An 11,947-nucleotide genomic window follows, 5' to 3' on the forward strand; every position below is an offset into this window, starting at 1 on the left:
TTCTATTTTGATTTCCAAATTGCTTCAATTTTACGAAAGAATCGATGCGAGATTTAGGATTTTCGTGTCTTTTGCCAGCTTTACTCAAATTATTTAAATCGTCAAAGCCAATCTCATTCCACACACTAATTTTATTTGAAAATAGTAGGCAAGGCCAACAAAACAATTTTTGCATTTTTATACATCCACAAAGCCATTTTATATCTGCATAAATTTTATCGTGAAAATGTCGAACAAATTTCTTGTTGACGTATTTATATATATTCTGAAATTTCCGATGGTTTAGCTGTTTTTAATGTTGATTTAGTGAATGTCTCTTCAATCCGAAAAATTCTTTCCAGTAGACTACCTCACAGCCAATTCAGGTTATAAATTCCTTTTATTGTTCTTTACAGATGCATTTCGAGCTAGATTAATTTACTAGCTCTTCCTCAGTGAGATTTTTTTCAATTAAAAGCATATTATCTTCCAAAGGTTGACAGTATACGTTTGTACAACTTTTTTAAAAAGCCTTTTAAAAAACAATTTAGAATACAACAAATTTTTTTACGCCCTAGGTCGAAATGCATCTGTAAATAACAATAATAGGAGTTTATAACCTGAATTGGCTGTGAGGTAGTCTACCAGAAACAATTTTTCGGATTGAAGAGACATTCACTAAATCAGTATTTATATTTAATTTAGGCATTGATCTTTCTCTTCTAATAATGTTTTCTTTTTGACTATATGGTCTCGAACCAAAACTTTAAAAATAAATTTTCAATATCGAAATTACATTGTAAATCGCTAGCCATAATATCAGGGCTAAAATTAAACATAAAATTATGAAAACTTACTTGTTAAAATAAAATGTGCGATGGATATGCAATATACATACTTGTACAAAATATTCGATTGTATGAATATACTTTTAAAGAAAATTATAATTAAATACAGTTTTGTGAAGAAACGTAACATAAAATTTTCTTTACTTTTTAAATATTAAAACAATCCACTTAGTTAAAATTGCTCCCTACCAGTGGCTCGTGGTTGGAATTAGAGACGGTCTTGGTAGGTGTGCAGTGCGTGCATGCATGCCAAATCCCGAGGGTGCCGATACCGGTTAATGTCAAATGCCTCTTTTGTGGTGTCACTAGCATATCTCAAAGGACGCGACAGGGCTGTGTAAATTTTAAACGTTTCTCACTATAGCTGTAAAAATCTAAATATGTTAAACTTAATAGTCATTTGTTTTCTAACTAATTCGATTTAGAACCAGGTGTCCACGGAAATTTACAACTTTTCGGTCACTCTCATTGAACTGAAAAAATTTCTTTTTTTATTACGTCTAAAATTACGAAGAAACCAGTTTCTACTGTATTCGGCTAGATATTGGTTCGGTAAAGCTTTTATTTAAGTAAAATTCCGGCTCTTTCTTCAGGGTTTTATTTATGTCCCCAATTCCCTAATCGCTTAATTATTTTACTACTTAAGTAGAAATAAGTCGAAACCGGTTACTTTGTACTCGAATATTTGTAGTTTCGGGAAAAAATGGAAAGACAAATTTTTATGACAAACGGATACATAAATCGTAACTTTAAGGAAAATAAATAGAGCTTTTCTGTACCTCGTGCATCTCTCATTTATTAAATTTAGTTGTAAATGACGCTGTAAAACTAACAGTTAATTTTTTAATATTGTACAAGAATTGTACACGTTTTTTCCTACATCCCCTTAAAGATGGGACATACGAAATCATAATATCACTGTTTTAACATCGAAATTCGTGAGTAATATAAAATCACAGAGCGGAATAAAAATATCAAATATTTTAATGGATTTTTTAAAACTTTTGTCAACTATACAGAACTATCATAAAATCATATCAGTAAACTCTTAGACATTAATATCATATTTAACAAAGGGCGTATATCCACTAGCGTATTCATTAAACCAACGCATAGCCCACTATATATCCCTGCAAGCTCTAATGACCCTTATAGATATCAGTTAACAGCATTTCGAGCATTGATTAGAAGGGCTTTTATATACTGCGAAAACGTTATAGACCGGGATACAGAGATAGAAAGAATTATACAGATAGCAGGAACATTAGGTTATAAGAGGAATGTTATCGAGGGAATTATTAGAAAATTTGAGGCCAGTAATGATAAAGTCACTAGACAAGGTCCATTTAGGTACACGAAATTTACATACAACAAGTATTTAGGAGGGATTATGAAAGAAATCGCAAATAAAAAGGATACAAAGGTGATCTTAAAAAGAGCCCCGAATTTGTATAAAATACTTAGAAACGATAAAGCGTTAGTTAAAAAAGAAGATAAGGCGGGTGTGTATAAGATTCCCTACGAGAACCAGCTAATAGGTATAAATAAAGATTACGTAGGGGTTACTAATAGAAACCTAGGTATAAGGATCAAAGAACACAAGTATGACATTAGAAAAGGTCTAATACAACAGTATTAGTTCAGATGGCACAAGCGGAAAGATCCTTGGTTGATGGAATGAAGCGGAAATCCTAAGACAGATACACTCTCCAACTTTGGCAAGAACAGCTGAAAAGATAGAAATTTACAGAAACAAGCTAAAAGAAAAATGCATTAATGCAAGGGACGCAGAGAGTCTTCCATCGGCTTGGAAATATGCCGTTAAAAACTTACAACAGGCACATGAACGCTAGTATATTTTAAAGAGAATTATATCTAGATAAAATAGATAGTATTAATTATTGATATGAGTAATATGTTATTTATTTTACATTTTTGTATCATTTATAATGTTTTAGTTACTCTTATTAATGTTATTTATCAATTAATGTTATTGGTTATTAATATTTTTGAATTTTGAAATTGTTGTTCCATTTAAGAAATATTCTTTTTAACCTGAAGATGATCTATTGCATTGTTTTTCAACCTGTGGGTCTCGACCCCTAGGGGGTCGCAAAGACTTACACTGGGGGTCGCGGGTAAAAGAAAAAGACAAGTGTTTGTAGGTCCTACACTACAATAAATAAAACTACAATTTCAGTGAGAAGGCTTTGCGTTTTTATTTTAAAGTACAATTAGTTTTTCGATCGATATTTAGATCTCAACAGAAAGAAAATTAAATATGTAGTTTTTAAAATCACTGATATAGTTTTAATATGGCCCTGGGGGTCGCCAGAATTTTTTTTAACTTGTAAAGGGGTGGCGTATTCAAGAAGGTTGAAAAACACTGATTTATTGAATGGATCGAAAACGTTTGTTACATTAAAAATCTCTCAGCGAATATTAAAATGTTAGTTTAAAATTTTTATTTATTTAATTCTGCTGGCTATGAGTGTGGTTTATGTTTAGTACCTATTTAATTGTAAATTGTAAGTAGTTATGTAATATGTAGGCAATTGTCTGGGACTTGTAGGGTTGGAGCACATATTTACGCGTTTATCATTGACGCATAACTTCTATGTAGAATAAGTGAATAATTTATTTATTTTATTTCTCTGCCGTATTATGATGCAAGCATAAATGTCATTTTCATGGACAAACGAAAAGTAACTGTTATGAGAGACACTGCTGTAATGCTTGTTACAATAATATATACTTGCGCCATTATCCTGTATTAACTTACAACAGTCGAATTTTTGATATGTTTACAATAGAAGAACGGCAACCTTTAAAGAATTCTCACAATTATACGTTTTACTCAAATTGCATTTTACATAAACATTTATTTCATATACAAAAATATATTTTATATTATTTACAGTTTAGGAAGTCCAGCGTTAATATCACTTTCAATTCCGCATTCGTTCTGTCCACGAATAATTTTGAAGTAACCTTTAAAATAAAAATAAAATTTACCATTTTTGCTAATATTATAAAATATCAAATCTTAAAATTAACACGTTACAAACGCTTAATAACCACAGTAAATCTATTAATTACGATATTTTACAAGTATTTTAAGAAAAATAAAATAAAATAAGCATCAAATACACACCCGTTAAAAAATAGTAAAGAAATATCTACATGCTTAATTTTAATATTGAAAATATACCTTTATCGCCCCAATCAGGGTTCCAGGAATTTGCTACAAGCCAATAAGGAACACCATTTTCCACTCCCCAACCTAAAATTCTAATGGCGTGACCGCCAAGTACATCGCCACTATGATGCTGATAAACACCTAAATTCCGACATTAAAATGGATTACATATCGATTATATTTTATGTGAAATTTGCATTAATTTATTAACCTGATTTGTAAGATACAAAATCGGCATAAACTGTAAAATCTGCTTCTACGGGTCCATTTTTCATAATTTCAGTTTGAATTTGTTTCACGTCGATCGAAATACTGTATGAAGATTTACCTGGAAAATTTACCGTTATTTTAAATTTATTGAGTAAAAAGTAATTAATATTAATTAATTTATATTATTTCTATAAGTATACAGTATAAAAATTACTTAATAACCAAGATGGCGCCTAACGGACTAAAGTGAGCGAAGGTTGTGAAATTATATAATTATATAAAAAATCTTTGAAAAAAAATATTTAAAAATTTAATTTAGCGAATTAGTGAAAATTCGTCATAATTGTGGTCTTCTCGCTAATTCGCTAGGTTAAGTCTAATCGTAAGTGTAATCTTACGTTCAATCATTTAAAGAAAAATCCTTGTTTCAACTGCTTGCATTTTAGAAATTTTTAATACCATTTTCATAGCACTAAGTAAATAGAGTAAATCATAAAAACGTACATGAAAAGAATACAGTCGACACCCCCAATAACACTGTTGATTATTCCGTTTTATATGAATTCCATGTTGTACGAGTCACTTAGATTTTACAAATACAAATATTGTGCAGAATGATGTACCAAAAATTGTTTTTAAAATCAAGTTCATTTGTCACATCTGAACATGTTAGCAGAATCAACCTTCCAGCAAGATGTACAAACGCAGTTCTCTAATAAAAGAGCTAAACGTTCTGCGGAAGGCATATTTTTCGTGTGCAGTATACGCCGTTTGGAACAAAGTAGCATCATGAATAAATGAAAGGCATCGTCTTGCAATGTGCATGCTCAATTGTACTTGTTGAAAAATACGGAAAAAATTTTTTCTAAACATTTTCATGATCTGGTGTTTGGTGGAAACACTGGTTGGTTTTCCTCTCGAGCTTCCTTTTGTCTTTTTCCCGCCTTTTCTTTTTTCTGTTCTTCAGACAAATGTTATCACACAGAGCTACAAGTGTTCTAATGTTAGTATATATTCCTCTTGAAAATTAAAGGTTTTATTAATTATTACAGTGTGTGTTAGTAGTTCAGTTTCAGCAGTATTAATTAGTCAATCAGCATTACGCAAAACTAACGGTAAAGTTCTTCGATCGAATTGTCTGCGTTACATAGTTTAACGCCAATGAAGTGTCTGACGTCACATAAAGTCAAAGAACGTGCCCTCGGCAGAACTCATGATGACCATAGAATAAAGGATATTTTTAGTGTCCGCAATACAGAAAAAGTCGAAAGTATGTAGAATAAAATACAACATTGAAAGTATTTAAATAAATCATGGATAATATATAATTTGAAAAATTTAGGACAACTCGATGTAATTAAAATGAATTTTATGACTGATGTTTCTAAAAACAAACCAATTTTCCTGGAAAAAAATACCCATTAAAATTAATCCATTTAGGTATTATAATTTATTTCATTGTATCGTTTCTCCCTCTCTCAATTTGTAATGGCAATAACGATAGAGACAATAGATGCGGAAATATTTTACATTTTAAAAGTTTTTATTTCAAATCTGAATTCAAATAATTTAAAGATTGAATTTTTAATGAAAATATAATTGTTAAAGAATTTTTATAAAAAATAATACGTCTGTAAATTATTATACGTATAAATAAAAGCCACTTACCATAATATTTATCTTGATTATAAGTAACATTGTATCCTTTACGGCAGGACCGAACGCAGGGAGGAGTTGGACCTTCTCCTGAACATGGTGGAAGTGGACCTTTTTTATTATGATGCTCGCAAGAAGGAATTTGATATGGTTGACAACCTTCATTACTATTGTATAATCCTCCAGTTACTATTCCATCAGATACCCAATACTCCCAAGCAGCAGCTGGAAGGCCTCCATCACAACTAATTAGAAGGAAAAAAAATTAAAAATGTTCTTTTTTATATGTAATTTATTTTACATTAGGTTTTCTAATTTCCCGATCCTTTGCTTGTCCCGGGATTTGGAGAAAAAAGTGATTTGTTTTCTGGAATGAAGGGAAATCCCAGAATATAAATAATTATTTTTAAGATATAAAATAAATCTCGAAATCGAATGATATACAAAAAAAGAGAAGACAGATGTTATGTGTTTATCACCTGTAACCTCGAAGATTTATTTCTAGTTCGTTTTCCTCATACGTTTTGGTACTTCATTTGCTGTCTAGTATTCTTGATTTGTCTACTTCGGCTTCTTTAATAGAAGAATTAATCTTATAGCCCGGTAATTCGGCAGTTCGTTTGGCTTTAATAATCAGGTTTATGAAGAAAACCTTCATATTTGCATACTTCCTACTGGTTTGGATTCTTGCTCAATTTGCACAACCTTTCATGATGCAGTAATTGAAGCTTCTGGGCATGGTTAAAAATTAAGACAGCATAAGCACATTTATTCAAGATATTACAAGTTCTGACAAGTAAAGAATCTTCTGAGTCTTGCCACAAATAGGCGACATTTTGATTATTGACAATCAGTGACATGCCATAACGAGCAGAAATTTAAAAAAGTAATAAGCAGAATTAAAATTAATAAATACAAATGTATTCTGACAGTTTATGAGTTAATTATACTTTCTATTTGCAAAATTTCCTCAACCTTAACACACACAAAAAAAGTGAACTTTTAAGAAATTTGTAGGATTTTCCGGGATAAGACGAATTTCCCGGATTAAAAGGCAGACGTGTTTCCGGGATTCCGTTAGAAAAACCCTATCCTTTGGCTATAAAATTTAATATATTTGTGCAATTGCATTTTTAAGTTTCTATATAATCGTGGAATTTCTTTTATCAGTTCTCCTAGATAAATACTAACTTATCAAGAAACGCAATTCAAATGTAAATAACTTTTGATATAAAATATATATTGTAATATATATAAAATATAATGTATATTTTATATCAAAATTTATTTACATTTTAATTGCGTTTCTTGATAAGTTAGTATTTATCTAGGAGAACTGATAAAACAAATTCCACGATTATATAGAAACTTAAAAATGCAATTGCACAAATATATTAAATTTTATAGCCAAAGGATAGGGTTTTTCTAACGGAATCCCGGAAACACGTCTGCCTTTTAATCCGGGAAATTCGTCTTATCCCGGAAAATCCTACAAATTTCTTAAAAGTTCACTTTTTTTGTGTGTGTTAAGGTTGAGGAAATTTTGCAAATAGAAAGTATAATTAACTCATAAACTGTCAGAATACATTTGTATTTATTAATTTTAATTCTGCTTATTACTTTTTTAAATTTCTGCTCGTTATGGCATGTCACTGATTGTCAATAATCAAAATGTCGCCTATTTGTGGCAAGACTCAGAAGATTCTTTACTTGTCAGAACTTGTAATATCTTGAATAAATGTGCTTATGCTGTCTTAATTTTTAACCATGCCCAGAAGCTTCAATTACTGCATCATGAAAGGTTGTGCAAATTGAGCAAGAATCCAAACCAGTAGGAAGTATGCAAATATGAAGGTTTTCTTCATAAACCTGATTATTAAAGCCAAACGAACTGCCGAATTACCGGGCTATAAGATTAATTCTTCTATTAAAGAAGCCGAAGTAGACAAATCAAGAATACTAGACAGCAAATGAAGTACCAAAACGTATGAGGAAAACGAACTAGAAATAAATCTTCGAGGTTACAGGTGATAAACACATAACATCTGTCTTCTCTTTTTTTGTATATCATTCGATTTCGAGATTTATTTTATATCTTAAAAATAATTATTTATATTCTGGGATTTCCCTTCATTCCAGAAAACANTGGAAGACAAACAAAATGTATCATCTACAAACTGCAGTTTGGTATACATTGCATTATTTATATTCTAGTAATATTTCTTCTTTATCTTCATCTTTTCCCATGTTTATATGGGGTCAACGTTTCCTTCTCTAATATGTTTTTTCCATTTCTCCCTATCAAGGGCTTTTTCTCTCTTAAGTCCCCTGTAATTCAAGTCTTCTTCCACCTTATCTTTCTAATCCATCTTTGGTCTTCCTCTTCCTCTTTCCTTTTACTACCAGTTTTCCAATCTTCTTTCTAACATAGTTGTCACTTCTTTGCTCTATGTGACCAAACCACCTCAACCTACATTCTTGCGTCTTTCCGCATTTGTTCTCTTCCCAACCCCGGACCCGGACCCCGAGCGACTGGCAAGCGCACCGCTCGGCAAGTGGAGGTTGCGGGTTCAAAAGCGAAGAGTAGCTCGGGGTCCGGGTGGCGTAACTGGCAAGCGCACCGCACAGCAAGCAGAGGTTGCGGGTTCAAGCCCCGTCCCGGGCCAGTTTTTTTTATTCCAGAAGGTTCTAAATTTATTTAATAATTTATTTATAATTATTAATTTACTTAAGAGATGGCATCTAACGTCTACCTCTATTGTCAAATTACTTTATACTAATCATTTAATTAGCCATATTATAGCCCGATATTAAGGCAATCATTTGGTGATTTATTCTATATTTCTCGGGCTTTGAGTTGTTATTATTTATATTTAAATATTATCACATTATGTAATATTAAGCAACTCTTATTCCTTCATCATATATATGTTATGACTGAAGCTCGAAATTGGCCAAAGTTACTGTAAATTGACTGGCCAATGTCTGATCTTTTCTTGATTTTGGGATATGGCCGGCCAGTTTGCGAAATGGCATGAAGCGATCGGCCAAAGTCGGAAGAAAAAGTCATGAGCAGATTTTCGTGGGTCTGTATAATTTCATACTTTATATTGATTATTAATTATAAACTATCAAATTCAATTACGTGCTAGGTTTATTTATTAATCATAGTAAATTATCAATCTCTACCATCACTTGTTACGACAAGATAAACTGTTATGACATTTCGAATTACACACCGTTTGTTATTTTTGCACTTACAGCGATTTGTTGATGACTTAGTAATGCAATTGCATCGTGTGTACCTTGGCCACCTGTCAGTGATTGGAGAGATGCGACGGTTCGTAGTAACATTTCTTTTGCGCCCAAGAATTCCAGTGTGAGCAGTTTCTCGTGCAGAATGGAAAATTTACTTCTGGAATACAGTTGTGTGAGACTCCGAAAGTGAACCGGACCATATTCATAAATAAATTATAAATGACACGGGGAGCTTCTGCACCGGATTTTCATACTGTGCGGCATACTCCACAGTGAAAATATTTTCCGTTTCTCTGACGTTTAAACGATGCATATCTCTCGACACAAACTCAAGACGTCCAGTTGTCCAACTGACCAACTGTTCAACCGCCCAACCGCCCAGCCACTCTACAGTCATCCGCATATTCACATCGTCCCGTTCTCCGACAGAAAATACTGTTTTTGTAAGCATAACAAAAAACAATAAATCGGGAAAATTGATTGTAACTGGAGAGAGTTGTCTCTGTCATCAACACTTCCACATACGCTTTGGCACTGCTCGAATATCCTGCCATTATGCGCGGTTGGGCGACCTCGCAAATGTTTGAGAACACTATCACACTGGAACCAAAAAATGTGCTGCCTACGGAACAGTCTTGTATCAGCACATCGAATCTTGGCCAGGAATTACCAGTCCCTTCGAAATGGTCGGCCAAAGTATCATGTACTGTACACTGGTCATTTCAAGTAAATCGGACCTTGGCCACACCTCTCGGCCAAAGTGCGAAATGGCCAGCCAATTCGAGAACTGGCCGAACTTCGGGCTTTGGCCGTAACATATAAGTATAAATAATCCAATATAAATAAATATATATTAATATAATAAATTCATTTTTACACTAATTAATATTATATAGATGTCAACGTATTTGACTGAGTTTTAAAGTGAATACTGCAATAAAATTCTCTTTTTTGAAATTTTCGGACAAATTTTGACAAGTGTTTGGTCCTTCTATTAGTTTAATTGAATAGCCCAACCATCTCTTAGTAGAAGCTTACCGATCTGGAGACTCGTGAACAAATCCAGACAGGTCAAATTATCCCAAGAATTTTTGGGCGTTGATCCGTCCGGTTGGTCTTTTCTCACTACCGACCGCTCTGTTGTAAGTCTGGTACGAACTCATAACGGGATTGCTAAACAACCCAGGTATTGCCCACAGCATAGAGTTTAAAAAATGAGTGAACGTTTTTTTTTGCCCTTTCCTCCTTGTTACAGCAATCCCATTTTAAGTTCGGCCAGACCCACAACGGTCTGATGGTGAGGGACGAAGACCGACATATACGGTCGGACCACCCCGGAAATATTCCTGGGTTTTTTCTATCAGTCTGAATTCGATCCCGGGTCCTTCAGAGGAGTGGGCTGTTACTTTGACAGCCCACCTTGACAGATGACCGAGCTGTCAAGGTGGCCGTCGGTCATCTGGCCAAAAAAATTTCAATTTTTTTCTAAGATTTTTTCTAATCTCCACTGTACCATCGTACAGTAGAGATTAAATAATGTTTTTGAGCTAAGTTTTGATACTCAGATGATAGTGTCAAGTGTGATAAAAGCAGCTAATATGATAATGTGATACAAATAGTTCTAGTATTTCTTAAATTCAAAAAGAAAAAACAAATGTTAATAACAACATTGCATCTCTACATGTTTTTACCCATTTCCACAAGAATGACAACAAGTCAGTAGATCTTCAGCTGAAAGTTCAACTTGCAATTTTCCTCCACTTTTAATACAAATTCGATCTGACATTGATTCTACAGCTCCAAATGCCTATTTAAGATACACACAGACGTATAAAGGTTTAATAAAACAAACTAAATAAAAATTTATTATCATGTAGCAATTATATAGTTTCAATTAAGTCTATCTGGAAAAAGTTATTAACAAAGTTACACTTTTCACGTTATAAAAATACAAGGAATGACCAATAAGTTGCCGGACTGTACATATAACTATTAATACAAGCGAGAAAAGAAATTACGTTGATAGTTTTCGAAATAGCATCCACCTGTAGCTATTTCATATCTGATCTTTTACTTTTATGGGAAGAAAGGAAAAAAATTATTTTTGGCTAAATCTGGAGAATAGGTGGCTCAGAAAGTACTAAAGTGTTATTTTTTGGGTAAAAAAACTGAATGGGTTGTATGCTGGTCGGTTGGAATAAGGCAACTTAATACATGGGCATATGCAAAAAAGATACTTTCAATAAGAAACTAAGCCCTATTTAGCCCTATTGGATCAAATACTACATAAACTAATACACGAAACTCCTCCATTTTGCGTTGAAAATCCACAACACTGACATTTTTCGACCTGGTTTACCACAATCTCTGAAATGTCTGCTTTTCTTTTGTGGTTTATGAGAAATATGACATTTAGTGTGCTGCTTTTCAATTTGAATTTCAGAATCGATTCACCATCCTGCAAACTGTGAATGATCTGACATCATTTTTTGAGTGACTTGAAGGTTTTGACCTGCAAGCAGAGAAACCCACGATACTGGTATGGTGACTGGAGAATATAAGTGTCATTACACTTATTGTGGTGAGAATTAAAGAAAAAAGTACGACTTTTAATTTCTCATAATGAGATGACTTACTCAGGACTAAATAGAGATCCTCCTGTATCTCTATTGTTCGCCTTAGAGGTGGTAACGATTACACTTAATTTTTTTTTATACAGAAGATACGTTCCTCAAAAAATGGTGCAAAAAGATACGTTTCAAGTTATAAAAAGCCGTATAAGATAAAATAAATAATT

General features: G+C 32.7%; 1 protein-coding gene across 2 annotated transcripts in view; it reads right to left on the bottom strand.

Annotated features, from left to right (window-relative positions):
• LOC111615854 (cathepsin B-like) overlaps nt 1-11,126 on the bottom strand; it is a 16,283-nt gene extending 5,157 nt beyond the window's left edge. The window contains exons 1-6 of one of the 2 annotated variants that reach the window (XM_023357286.1): nt 10,842-11,126; nt 5,905-6,137; nt 4,238-4,354; nt 4,039-4,167; nt 3,746-3,818; nt 3,586-3,652 (exon numbers count right to left, since the gene is read on the bottom strand). In XM_023357286.1, the coding sequence (XP_023213054.1) occupies nt 3,601-3,652; nt 3,746-3,818; nt 4,039-4,167; nt 4,238-4,354; nt 5,905-6,137; nt 10,842-10,936 (699 nt within the window). In that variant the 5' untranslated portion in view covers nt 10,937-11,126 and the 3' untranslated portion in view covers nt 3,586-3,600. Of the gene's footprint in view, nt 1-3,585; nt 3,653-3,745; nt 3,819-4,038; nt 4,168-4,237; nt 4,355-5,904; nt 6,138-10,841 lie in introns of those variants that run through there. The other variant, XM_023357287.1, reaches the window with a different exon arrangement.
• Between the last annotated feature and the right edge of the window lie 821 nt (nt 11,127-11,947).

Source organism: Centruroides sculpturatus, unplaced genomic scaffold (genome assembly GCF_000671375.1).
Source record: "Centruroides sculpturatus isolate CEXI.00-Female unplaced genomic scaffold, Cexi_2.0 scaffold2638, whole genome shotgun sequence".
NCBI lineage: Eukaryota > Metazoa > Arthropoda > Arachnida > Scorpiones > Buthidae > Centruroides > Centruroides sculpturatus.